The following is a 12,796-nucleotide window of genomic DNA, read 5'->3' on the forward strand; positions in this document are numbered from 1 at the left end:
AGCCACGCTCCGTCTGCACCGGGGCACGGCTCCCCCGGGTTGGCACCGCTCGCGTCGGATGCGGGGCGCCGGGCCCGGACGCACCCGTCACCCCCGCGGGGGAGTGACTGAGCAAGTGGGGTTGAAGCAGCTTATTCCACATCTTTACAGAGGGCGAATGCAGAGAGCTACGCCGTGGCACTGCCCTGGCTCCTCCCGCTGCCGGGACCTTGCCTTGCCTTGCCTTCCCTTCCCGCAGTAACCCCCCCCCCCCAGAGTACAAGAACTCTCCCCTTGGAGGAGGGGCATTTCTAGGCATGTGGAAGTGAATACTCAAATCCTTACTTACATCTTGTTTTAGAAAACGATTAAATACAGAAATAAAGGGTAAACAGTATCAACAGAAAGCATGGGGAAAGGGATAAAATACAGCACAAGAGAGATCAAAGTAGATAATAGACAAGGCGGGGCTCAGAGTTAGCCTAGCATTTCTACAAAGATCTTTTCCCATCAATCCTCCCAGGTAGATTATGCTGTGCCTTTGGCTTACAACGACCCTCCCAAGCGACATCAGCATTTCAGGTAATACGGGACAGCATCTCTTCGCAGACCTGAACGGCTGTGAGCACACAGCGCTTGTGCAGCGGCTGCATGCTTGCTCCTGCCTAGAACTGGACGCTTGACTGAACTGGAGGTACAATCCATTAAATCCCTCTCCAGTCCAGGAGCTAAAGTGCCTAGCGGGCAATGAGCTGCTCACAGAGGAGAGCCCGTGACTGAAGATGCTTGCTTAAAAAAAAGAAACATAGAAGTGGGGTCAGGTAATGTTTCCCCCACACCCACACCCTCCACCCCTTTCCTTCCCTATTTATTTTGTCAGCCCATAGTCAAAGTTGCTGGCTGAGGCACACCAATATCAACTTAATAAAAATAAATGCTAGGGGAAGCCAGTCATAATTACAGGACAGTCTACCGCAAACAAAGTTCTTCTAGGATGAAGCTGACTCGTGCTCAGAGTAGGAACAAGACAGCACCCGCTTTAACCCTCAGATAAACGTGTTCTTACTGCTTAGTTACACGTTCCCTGCCATAGCTGAGCTGTTTTTCTTGAAGGCTCTAGCACTGGTCCAAAGATTCAATTACACTCAATCATCAACACTGATTGAAGAAGCTTGATTGCATTACATGTATTGACTGTTTTAGATGTATGAAGCTGAGGATGCGCTTTGGCATTTTGCGCACCACTTGATAAAACTAGTTGCCATCTAATTAACTGATATTTAAATTGCAGTCTCTATAAGTCCTCAATTACATTTATCACTTTTTCACAAAAAGAAACATGAACAATAGAACTGGTATCAAAACAGTGCAATAACAGCTCAAAAGCAGGCTGACAAACACCACTCTTCAAATTTAAACCAAATGTTTACTTGAGTACTTTATTACCAAACAACGTGGAAAGCCAAAAGAAAATGCAAGGGAAAAAAAAAGATTGAAAACATGTATTTTTTTATTTCTTTTCAATCTGTTACGTCATCAGAACACTTAGAAGTTGGTTTAAGTATTTGTTACCTCTGTTGATGATGAATTCTCTTTTTTGACCCACAAGTTTCTTGGAACGTCTCCTGAGCCTCCAGGCCCCTTTTATAGTAAATGGAACAGCACAGAGCACGCGTTCTTCCTCATTTCAAATATAAGGATGTGTGTTACCAACTTTAGAAGACTACTTGATTCTGGTGGCCCCTGGACTACTAACTTCATGTTCAAAAAGTCTGCAGGTAGTGTCTTTGGAACAGTTTACAGACAACTATGGTCTTTGATGTAACAAACAGTATTTTTCTCCTCTGCAGTTATTTCTTCATTAGGTAGCCCCCCAAGCACCCAAATGTTGAGGTCATTGCTGCGGCCAAAAGAAAACTAAGCAGCAAATGGCTGGTCTAACTATTAAGTTGCACTGTAACAGCTTGCTTCACTTAAAAAAAGAAAACAGCCTTTTATAAATGTCAAAATTTGTCTTTTGGTCAAGAGAAATGTCTCTTTAAATGCTGCATATATACACCATGTTATATACTGGCAGACTGAAATCAAAGGCAGGAAAAGACCAGGAGTTTCAAATGAGTGAAGAAAAAATCTAAAAAAAAAGGCAAACAATATTATAATACTAGATAGCGAGCAGGCATCATGCTGTTGGCCACCAGTGCCGTTTGCAGAGCTGTGCTTTGAGAATCAAGGCGGCGGCCCAGACTACTTGAGACAACGAGCATGCAGGCCGGCAAGCAAGAAGTGCGCGTGTGGTCCAAGGTGTTTTTTCTTAGTTCAGAGTTGATGGGACCCTGTTCTGAGACATGAAGAGTCCAAAGAGTCAGTAACATCTAGGTGAGGCGAGTGTCCAGGAGGGTCAGTTTGGGTCTACCTAGCCATGAAAGTGCCCCTCCGCCCCTTGACAGTATGCTATGTTGTTCTTATAACCACGTCCTTTCACAATTTGCTGAAAAGCACGAGCGTGTCCTGTCCCTGTAACATCTAGGTACTCTCATGAAAGAAAGAAAACACAGAATTCCACACTGGTATTTTGAAAACATTGCAACATTTTACTTTAAGCGGTCACGTTTCCAGCCGAAAGCCTCTTCCCAGCCACAACAGAACACCTGCGCCCGGTACACGCTTCCATGCCGTTCAAGAGCCAAACAACCTAGTGGATGAAACACAGACGAAGCAGGTGACAGCTGGCTACAACTGCGCAACGGGGCTGGCCTGGCTCAGGTTTTGGGTGTTTTAACTACAAATACACTAGGAAAAGTCTCACCGGGTGACAAAGGTAAGTAGCTTTGCCCCTTTAAAGCAACACGTGCAGCAGTTCTACTTACACAATCATGCAGAACATCATAAAGATGTTCCAGAGCGCAATGAAGATTCGGAAGTATCTGAGACTCAGCAGGAATTCCCGGACGTTGTCCCCTGGAAAGCAAGAGGAGAGGAGAAGCGTTTACTTGAATCGCGGGGCACCCCCACGCCGGCGCCTGACGCGCTCCCGGCGCTGACTCAACGCCGTCCTCGCCTTCCAGGGGAAAGACCACCGAGAAAAAGAAGCGAGAGAAGAACGCAGGTAGGGAGGGGCTCGGCGACGCGAGCGCGAGGGCAAGCCGGCGCACCGGCCAGACCCGTGACCAGCGGCTCCCCGTCACCATCCCGGCAGGCAAGAGGAGCCTTTGTGGCGCAAGCACGAGCCACGCGATGGGCCCGGGGCGGGCTGGTCCGGAAGGAAAGGAAGGCGTGTCCCACCCAGCGGGGCCGGGGCCGGGGCCGGGGCGGCAGCGTCTGACCGCGCTGTCGGTCCGGCCGTGGGCTGCGGGCGGGCGGGCGGGGCGGGGCGGGGCGGAGCTGCAGTGCGCGCGCAGCAGCGCGAGCGGGCGCCTGGGCGCGGGCCGCCCTTACCTGTGCTCGGCTCCCGGGCCTCCTCCCCGAAGCCCTGAGTGTCCTTCTTCTTCCTGGCGGGACGGGACACAGGGTTGCACCCCCGCCCGCCCGCCCGCCAGCCAGCGCGCGCTGCACCCGGCACGCCACCCCACCCCACCCCGCACTCACAGCCGGAAGTTGAGCACGGCGCCCGCGTTCATCAGCAGCGTCCTGCGGGGGGAGACAGCGCGTCAGCCCGGCCCGCCCCCCGCCATCCCCCCCCCGCCTGCACGGCCGGCCGGTACCCGCAAAGCAGCAGGTCCCCGATCATGGTGGCGGCCGCGGCACCGGAACCGGAAGTACCCCCGCCCTGCCTGCCAATCCGCGCTCGCCCGCCAGGTGGCGCCGCCCCCCGCCCACGAGACGCTGCAGGCGGCCCCGCCCCATAGCGCGCGGGGCGGGGCGGGGCGGGGCCCCCAGGGGGCGGGGCGGCACCGCCTCCTCGTGCCCTCGGGGCTGCGGGCCGGCGGAGCGCGCGTCGCAGAGCAGCGCAGAGCCGGGCCGGGCCGGGGGGCGCTCCGCCGCGGCCATGGAGCTGTCGGGGCTCCTGCAGCCGGGCGAGCTGGCGGCCGCCTTCGCGAGCCTGCCCGTCTTCCCGCTCTTCGACCTGGGCTACTTCATCGTGTCCGTGCTCTACCTCAAGTACGAGCCAGGTCAGTCCGCGCCGCGAGGCTCCTGCCTCTGTAAGGCCGGCGCGGGGCCTTCCGAAATAGCCCTGCCCCCCGGGACCGCCCCGCCGCGCACCGGCACCGGCACCGGCAGCGGCGCGGAGGGGGGAGCGGGCCCGAGCAGCCCCGCACGCGGGAGTTGCGCGGCCCCACGAGCGCGCGGGGGGGGCTGGCAGGTCCCCCCGTGCCCCGGGCGCGCTCAGGGGCGGGCGGGCCGGAGACGGAGACCCTCGCTGCCAGGTGCGCGGCTGCCCTAGCCGGGGCACGCGCACGCGCGCGGCTGCTGAACGCGACCGGGGCAGGCGCCTGGTGCGCAGCCCGCCCGCCCGGATGGATGCCTGGCGTCGCCGTCCCCGGCCGAGGCGCCGCAGGCAGCCCGGCCGCGCAGCTGGTCGTGCTGATGCGGCAAAACCGGTCCGAAGCGCAAGGGGACACGCTCCCTTCTCGGGGGCTGCCGTTGCACGTGGCAGCAATAAGTCTTAAGGCAAAGTAAACCTCCACGAAGAGTTCCTTGCACCCTTTAATCCAGGGGACCTGCTCCCAACAGGCCTACTGAAGTCCTCCTCCTCCTCCATTCTGCCCCCACGCAGAGAAGTCATTCATTTACCGCTTCCTAAAGACTAGAGGTTTGGAAACACGCTTGCAAATGGAGAGCAGAAGGCAAGAGCCAAGTACCCGACCGTTTTGAGACATACCGTCGTGTTTCTTAAATTCAGATTCAGCGCTTGATTCCTTCCACAGCCGCGTTACCCTCAGACAGCACTTTTTCTCTACCCCGATTGCTTGGTTCTTCCATTTTGGCCGTAGAAATCCCTTGCGTCTGTGCAAAAGGCTACAATAAAACTCTCGTTTGTCAGTGGGGTGGGCGATGCCGCGCTTCCTAAACGGTGTGGGCCTCTTCCATCCCAACAAGCTCTTTGTTCTCGCCTTCAGCTTGCTCAGTTTTCACTTTCTCCAGCTGGATTCTGCCGTCTACCCGGTCCCCAGATGAGACCGACAGCACCGCTCAACCTGAATGACTTTGCCAAGATCAAACGGGAAGGTTGGGGTTGAGTTCAGGTCTCCAACACCCTGTCCATCCCACCGAGCCTTCTCCCCTGGCACCTTTCTCTGACCTTAAAGCTTCAGAATTGTCCTTTCGGTTTAGCTGGTTGCGAGTGAAAGAGCAGACCAGGTGGTACGGGGCTCCCCCACGGTTCATGGCTTGAGGCTAATGCACTGGGGAGAGTGGTACCAGTATGTGTTTTATTTTTAGACAGTGCCAGAGATATTAGTTTCAGAAAAAAACATCAGATCATTCCTTCTGGTGTCTACAGAGCGTAACAGCTGCTCTAGGGGATTAGCTGTTGGCAATTTGATAGATTTTAAAACCCACAGATTGCTATCACACTTATGATCATTTCTTATCAATATCTACCATTTAGTCAAGTTTCAAGGAATAAAGAAGTTTACGTATGAAAAACTGTTAACAGTTAAATCTTAAAATGCAGTGTGTTTGGCAGAGTTTCAGTGAGACTGAGGTTAAACGCTGCAGTTTATATCCGATTACAAATTAGACATTTTCACTTTACATAAGGTAGAGGTGGTAGACCTACCAAACAGCCCTTTTCCCAGCTTCTGTTCCTACGTGGCTGAGTAGTAACTGTGAAGTAAAGCCTGTCCTGAATATGAGACAGACAGAAAAGGAATGTGAAGCTCCCGTTACCAGCAATGCACACGGATTAATCTAGAGGCACAGGCAACCTTTAAGAGCAGCAGGACACCGTGTGTAACAGCTGCTGCTGTGGGCCACTGATCCCCTCCACAGCACCCCCATTCTCCCTGCTCTGTGCCACGGGTTACTCTGGTGCCCCCCTACTGTAGCCTCCATTTACCTCTGTCACCAACTGGCAAAGGGGAGCTGGAATTTGGCAGCAAGGCTAAGTGCAGGCTGCAGTAATGGGGTGAAAGAACAGCCCTCAGCACGGAGCAGGGAGGGCTGGGGGAATCGGAGAAAATGAAGGTTGAAAGGGACATGAGGAGGTCACATCTATTCCACCCCCCTACTCTAAGCAGGACCAGCCCCAACCACATCGTTCCAGCTAAAACTTTGTCTAGCCGGGTCTTCAAAACATCCAAGGATGAAGAGCCCGCCACCTCCCTGGGTGATCTGTTCCCATGTTCTACCACTATCCTAATGACAAAATTCTTCCTAATATCCACCCTCAACTTCCCTTGCTGCAGCGTGAGCCCATTGCTCCTTGTGCTGCCATCTGCCCCCACTGAGAACAGCCCAGCTCCATCCTCTTTGCAACCCCCTGCAGGGAGGTGAAGGCTGCTATTACACCCCCCTCAGTCTTTTCTTCCCCAGACTAAATAAGCCCCTTCCTTCAGCCTCTCCTCATCGGTCATGTGCCCCAGCCCCCAAGCCATTTTCGTTGCCCTCCACTGGACTCCCTCTAATGTGTCCACATCCTTTCTGTAGTGGAGAGTCCATAGCTGGACACAGGACTCCAGTTGTGGCCTCCCCGGTGCCGAATAGAAGAGAATCATCATTTCCCTCAATCTGCTGGCAATGCTGCTACCAACGCAGCCCAGGATGCCATTAGCCTTCTTGGGGACAAGGGCACACTGCTGGCTCGTATTCAGCTTCTTGTCCCCTATCACCCCCAGGTCCTTTTCTGCAGAATTGCTATTCAGCCAGTCAGCCCCCAGCCTGCACCGGTGTTCTGTCCCAGGTGCAGGGACGTCACGCAGGGGTTCAGCAGCACGTGGCACAGCAAGTCCCCACACCACTGCGTGCTGCTGATCCCAGGCACCGCAGGCTGGATCCTATCCTACCTCTTCACAGTCTGGATCCAACTTGCAGGTTGCTGACCTCTGATCTAGAGGCAGCAAGAGTTGGATGTGCCTGTTCTGCATGTGGAGTTACATGGCTTCAGCTAAACAGAAATGAGGCTGTGAATCTCAATAGCCACTTGGCCAGAGGGGCAACAATACGCTGCCTCTGGATGATTTTTATGTAAGGCAAACTACCAAAAAGTGAAGAACTAACCAATCCTGACCCTTCTGAACTGTCAATTGTTGCAGAAAACCAAGAATAAATTTCTGCTTGTTATTTTCTGTCTACTTATGATTATATGACTGATTTAAGCACCTTGAGATAGGAACTTTGTCACTGCACAATCCCTGAAGCTTGGAACACACTATTGGCACAATATAAGCCATCAGAAAAAAGATCAGTTAAACATACTTATGTGTGATGCCCACAAAACAACAGATTTGAAAGAGCATTTAACAAGAAGAAGTTAACAAGAGAGATCTCTCTTCCTAGCTGAAAGCAAGGGAATAAACCCTGGAGGTATTTTTCTGCTTAAAATCAGGTCTGGCTGAAATTACATCATATTGGGAAAAATCATCTCGTCATGTCCCATTATCACAGATAAGGCTAGCAAGTGACTGGGCTTTTGCTATAATGAGTCGCAGGAGATGAGCTATAATCTTCCGTGCAGTCCTCTAAACTGCTTGAGAAATAACACAACACTGATGGTTAGTCAGGGTGGCTTACTTGGGGATGATCCTACCTTGACCAGGGGGCTGGATTAGATGACCTCATGAGGTTCCTTCCAGCCCTCCTTTTCTGTGACTGTTGTCATATGTCTGGAGTCGTGCAGTAGATTATTATTCAAAATAAATTCCACCAGGGCTTTCTTTGGGATTATGCAGGGACGGTACAGAAGTCAATCTTTTTTCCTGTGATGCTGGTACAAGCCCCAAGACAGGTGTCCTGTGACCTGCTACCCGACTATCTTAGCTGGTCAGGGTCTCGGGGATTGTGGTGCGTATAGGATAGGTCTTCTCAGCTGGATCTGTTTCACAGGAGCTGTTGAGATGTCCCGTCGGAGCCCTTTTGCCTCCTGGCTTTGTGCTATGCTCTACTGCTTTGGAAGTTATATTCTTGCTGATCTGTTACTTGGAGATTCACCTATTGACTATTTCAGCAATAACTCCAGCGTGCTCCTAGCCACAGCAGTCTGGTGAGTTTACTTGTGAGATGCAACACAAGGGGATTAGGCAGGGAGGGGTATGGATTAGTCTGCAAGTCTCTTGTATTCCTGGGCTTGATTTTCAATTCATCTGACCGCTGACCTAAGAAAAGTTTTACTAGCTGGCCTGGAGTCTTCTCAAATGTAAATTATCTCAGTTCATCACTGCTACAAATGGATTGTGCTCCCCATCTCCCCCCACAAAAAAGTAAACCCTTCACCGGCCCTGGGCACAAGCAGTCTTCAAGGCAGCATGGAGTGCACTGAAAGGAAGTGCCAGCACTTCAGTGGAATTTCAGAGGCAATTTTTTAAGACTGTAATATTAGACTGGCTGCAACATTCAGCAATAGTGACCCAGAAGTTTAGTTTCTCAGTAAGAAAGGGGAGTTTTGGTGCCCTGTGCAGACTGCTGCTGCTAGCCTGTCCTTTACTCCAGGCCAGGGCAAACAGGTATGTCTCTGAACTTTTTGTGCTTTTGTTCCAGGTATTTGATATTTTACTGCCCCATGAACCTTTTTTACAAGTGTGTGAGCTTTCTCCCTGTGAAGCTTATCTTTGTGGCAATGAAGGAGGTGGTCAGAGTTCGTAAAATTGCTGTTGGAGTCCACCATGCTCATCACCATTACCATGATGGTTGGCTCATTATGGTAGCTACTGGATGGGTCAAAGGTAAATCCCAAGATGGTGAAGCAGACAGGTGGTGCATTCAGCCCCTGCATGGAAGCAGGAGAGTTTGAGATTGCAGCAGAGGCACTGCCTTGTATCACTCAGTAGAGGTAAAGGGAGGAAGTCGATTGGTTCCTGGTTATTATGATGCCAAATGCAACAATTAATTAATCCTCACTGAACATTTGTAACTGTAATGGTTCCCATTTTAATGATGGGGAAACTGAGGTGGAGAGGAGGGTGACTTGCCTAAGGCTCCACTTTGAGCTATTCTGGGGATCCAATCAGGGGCTCTCTGTTCCCCGTCCTGTGCTCTGCCACCCACGGCTTTCACCTGTACATTTTTCAGGGAGTTTCTATCCAGGGCCGATGGTCTAGGTCCCTTTTCCTTGAAGCGTTGGCTAGGAAAGGTTGTGGGCCGTCAGAGCCATGCCAGTTAGGATGGGGTCCCTACATCTGGCAACACTTACAGAGCTTCGCTCTGCTGTTGGTTCCAGGATGACTCGTTGCAATCAGAAACGAGTCTCATAACCTTTTTATTCTGATCAGCATAATCCTGGTTCCTAGGACTGTCTTGGTTCTTTTGGAAATGAACTCGAATGGAAGTACCATTTCACAGCCTCAGCTTTCATGGTTCCACAGGTTCTGGCGTTGCCTTGATGTCTAACTTTGAGCAGCTGCTGCGTGGAGTCTGGAAGCCAGAAACAAATGAAATTCTGCATATGTCCTTGTAAGTAGCTACACTGCAGATTCTCTCGCACTGAAATCAGGGCTACCCACAACCTTTGTTCCTCATGTCATTCTTCCTGACCAGCTGTATCTAATAAGACTTCCTCATTTCCTTTTTAGCCCAACGAAAGCTAGTCTGTATGGAGCAATCTTCTTCACCCTGCAACAAACTCACTGGCTCCCCATCTCTAAGGCCAACCTCATCTTCTTCTTCACCATGTTTATGATTGTTTGCAAAGTGAGTTTACAGTAGATTTTCTGCTAAAGCATGCATAAAACTGAGGGAAAGAAGGGATATACATTCCCGCAGGGGCATGGATCAGGCAGGCAGCGGCATATATGAACAGGGATCTGAAGTCAGGATGATGGGGAAGATATCGCCACAGGAGTACAGTCCGGTTGTGGGAGCTGATCAAACTCCCAGTTCCAGGATATTGTTTAATTCAGTCAGATTTCATCCAATGCAACAGTTCCTAACATTCAAGGTTTTTCAAGTGCAGTTTGTGTTTTGCTCAGTGTGTGTTGCAAGTGAAAGATTCATAAAATGATGAAATGTTGAATATGGTCTCATCAATGAGAACAAGGTTATAATTCACTAGAGAAGTAAAATGGCAGTACAAGGACTCCATTATCTACCCTTCAGGATCAATCCTAGGACAAGCTCTTGGACCGAGTTTTTGGCCATCCCCTCACTGTTACTGAAGGCCTTTGCTGTTCCCACTAGAGCTGGCTTGCTTGAGAATCCGGTGGTTTAGTTCTGATTTTTCAGGAGGTTTGGAATGGGGTCCAAGTACAAGAGGACCCAAGCCCATCAGCAACACTGATTCCACTTACCAAAGGACAGGGACAGGAGTGGGCCCCTTGCCATTTTGCTGTGGAAAGGTGTGATCAGTAACTTCCTGTCTCCATTGTTGTATGGCAGGTGTTCATGACAGCAACTCATTCTCACGCTTCGCCATTTGCTCCCGTCGAAGACTTCATCTGTCCAGTTCTCTTTGGCTCTGTTTCCGGTGGGCGTGACGATCACCATCACGACCATCGTGAGGGTTCCCACGATGCTTCACCTGCACTCCCTCCTCAGCCTCCTGCAAAATCTAGGGAGGAGCTCAATGAAGGCACGAGGAAACGGAAAGCAAAAAAGGCTGAATAAGAAAAATCCGCTGCGCACAGTGAACATGGCAGCAAAGAACGCCTCAGAGCTGTGACCTCACATATCTTTCACTTCTTCTCGCTGATGCTCCAGAGGAGAGGGGTGGAAGCCAGGACACTACCACAGAGGTTCCCAAATTTCAGCTGTGCACTCAGTCCCACTGTTAGCTTCATGGCCTCTTGTCTCTTTGTCTGAGCCCCTTCTTTAGAGAGGTTTTATGTTTGTGCCAGGCTGACGTTTGGGCATAAGTTCCAATCCCATCAGCAACCACGATGCAGCATGTTCAGTTACTCTAACACCTCTGCCTCCCACTTGCTCACACACTCATCGTTCTTTCAAGGGCTAACTTGTATTCCTACACCTTACAAGTTCTTTCAAGTTTTAACTGACCTGGGCTGCCTACAGGCAGCAAGCATGTGGAAATTAGATTTTTTTTAGCACTGGCCGGTTGTCTCTGAAGCTGAGCTCAGGCTTTTCAACTGCTGCAGGTAGGATGGCTACAAGGTAGCATGATGCAAGGCCTCAGACTGATATGGCTTGTCCCATGTGCATTAAAGGACATCAGCCTTGGTGTCCTGGCCAAATTCCACTTTGGGTATTTCATCCTGCTTGTCCAAATTCCCCTTGCAGTTCTTAATGTATATAACCTTTCTCTTTAGTTTCCTTATCTTGATCTATATTTGTAACAGTTTCAATGATTAAGTGCTACATACTGCTACAGTTACTGTCCTGAACTGCTGCATAGTGCTGCTGTGTACTGCTAACGACTCCTGTCCCACTCCAGAGCTGACTGCATGTCATTTGGAAGTGAAGTGAATCCCCTATAGCTTGAAGTTTGTTTCTAATCCTGTGGGATATAAGACTTTATGTAAATGTAAAGTTATTTATTGTTATTTATTATAGCCAGGGCACCAAACTCTTGGGCCTAAAGCTGGTTTTTAAAAGGAGCTGTGAATTTGTATTTACACAACTGGGCAGATTTGAGAAAAGCCCACAGCTGGACACTCATCCTTGCTGGTGATTAAATGTTCATAGTATACGAGGAACTGGCCTAAATTCTCTCTCTGCTGGAAGGAACATTTCCTTTTCTCTTAAATTAACATTTTAAAAGACCAAGGAGATGGATTTTAGATTAACTGACTGCAGCATGCCAGCTGAGAAAATCTGAAAATTCTTTGCAAATCCTCAAAAGACAACCTCATGGCCGTTGTACTGGCCTGTGAGAAGGGCCTTAATCAAGAAGACAAATGAAACAGAAGGTAAAACAAAAAATGCCCTTGCTTGGCTAATTGAGGATTCAGCCAGTTTTGCCGTGTCCTGCTCACTGAACAGTTGGGGGTTTAAACTGGTTTCAGACTGTACTTATGCACTGAGGATCTTTTTTCTTTTTTTAAATTGTGGCTTTGGGCACTGTCATGCAAAGATCCGCTCGCGTATCTCCATCTCCTGCCCAGCCAGGCTGGGGTTGCTGCTGTAGGTAGGGCTGGCGTGTTCTGCCCCAAGTGCCCCTAGGGAGTATTGTTGGGCTGTCAGTGAGCTACATCTTGTCCCCCTCACCTGGAGGGTCTGTTGTTGCAACTCTGACCTTGAGGATAGCGGAAGAGGTATTTGGAGGCAAGGCATAAATCAGAGAGTTTCAGAAATCCAACTCTTCCCCTGCTCCCAAACTGAATCAATGTGATTACTGAAATAAATGCAGATTGGTTGCCCAGCATGATTTTGTGAAAAGGGACGGGTAGATGTAACCTAAACTGATGTCTGTGTACAACAGGACTAAAGCCAATATAGAAGTCAAATTAATTGTGCTTCTGGGTTTTGAAAGTGCCTTAACTTTGTGACCTTCCCTCACTTCCTTTGGAAAGTGGAATAAGCCTGACAGCTTTCTATTTTAATAGGTCTTGTTTTACTGAAACCTGCTGTTCCTCCGGCCAGCACCAGGATATGTTGAATATTCTGTGGAATGTCTGATTCAAGGAAATGTGTTGTTTTATAACAGGCATCAACAAAATAAAAAATTGTGAAGTGACTCGAGGCGACACTCAGGAGGGACCTATGCATTTTCTTTTTACTTTCTCCAGTGCCAAAAATGCAGTTACGGAAGGCTTCTGGGAGGTCCCTAAAC

The 12,796-nt window shown here is 50.2% G+C and overlaps 2 protein-coding genes across 2 annotated transcripts; one reads left to right on the forward strand and one right to left on the reverse strand.

Annotated features, from left to right (window-relative positions):
• Positions 1-2,547: 2,547 nt before the first annotated feature.
• Positions 2,548-3,766, reverse strand: SMIM7 (small integral membrane protein 7). Its single transcript, XM_059720054.1, has 5 exons — positions 3,681-3,766; positions 3,565-3,606; positions 3,415-3,467; positions 2,847-2,937; positions 2,548-2,671 (listed from the first exon to the last, which is right to left on the reverse strand). Exons 1-5 carry the CDS (start codon positions 3,704-3,706, stop codon positions 2,656-2,658), a joined length of 228 nt encoding a protein of 75 aa, XP_059576037.1. The 5' UTR covers positions 3,707-3,766; the 3' UTR covers positions 2,548-2,655.
• A 115-nt stretch (positions 3,767-3,881) lies between these two features.
• Positions 3,882-12,716, forward strand: TMEM38A (transmembrane protein 38A). The gene is made up of 6 exons (XM_014603481.3): positions 3,882-4,088; positions 7,963-8,119; positions 8,614-8,798; positions 9,438-9,525; positions 9,645-9,762; positions 10,447-12,716. The coding sequence occupies exons 1-6, from the start codon at positions 3,965-3,967 to the stop codon at positions 10,672-10,674; spliced, it is 900 nt and encodes a 299-aa protein (XP_014458967.1). The 5' UTR covers positions 3,882-3,964; the 3' UTR covers positions 10,675-12,716.
• The last annotated feature ends 80 nt before the right edge of the window (positions 12,717-12,796 follow it).

Source organism: Alligator mississippiensis, chromosome 16 (assembly GCF_030867095.1).
Source record: "Alligator mississippiensis isolate rAllMis1 chromosome 16, rAllMis1, whole genome shotgun sequence".
In the NCBI taxonomy this organism is placed as follows: domain Eukaryota; kingdom Metazoa; phylum Chordata; order Crocodylia; family Alligatoridae; genus Alligator; species Alligator mississippiensis.

Excerpts from the sequence above, each read along its gene's own strand:
- SMIM7 (XM_059720054.1), bottom strand. The coding sequence starts at position 3,706 with ATGATCGGGGACCTGCTGCTTTGCGG. Across the intron at positions 3,468-3,564 it reads GCCGTGCTCAACTTCCGGCT|GAAGAAGAAGGACACTCAGG; the intron begins GTGAGTGCGGGG and ends CCGTCCCGCCAG. Across the intron at positions 2,938-3,414 it reads GGCCCGGGAGCCGAGCACAG|GGGACAACGTCCGGGAATTC; the intron begins GTAAGGGCGGCC and ends CTTGCTTTCCAG.
- TMEM38A (XM_014603481.3), top strand. The coding sequence starts at position 3,965 with ATGGAGCTGTCGGGGCTCCTGCAGCCGGGCGAGCTGGCGGCCGCCTTC. Across the intron at positions 8,799-9,437 it reads AGCTACTGGATGGGTCAAAG|GTTCTGGCGTTGCCTTGATG; the intron begins GTAAATCCCAAG and ends ATGGTTCCACAG. Across the intron at positions 9,526-9,644 it reads GAAATTCTGCATATGTCCTT|CCCAACGAAAGCTAGTCTGT; the intron begins GTAAGTAGCTAC and ends TTTCCTTTTTAG.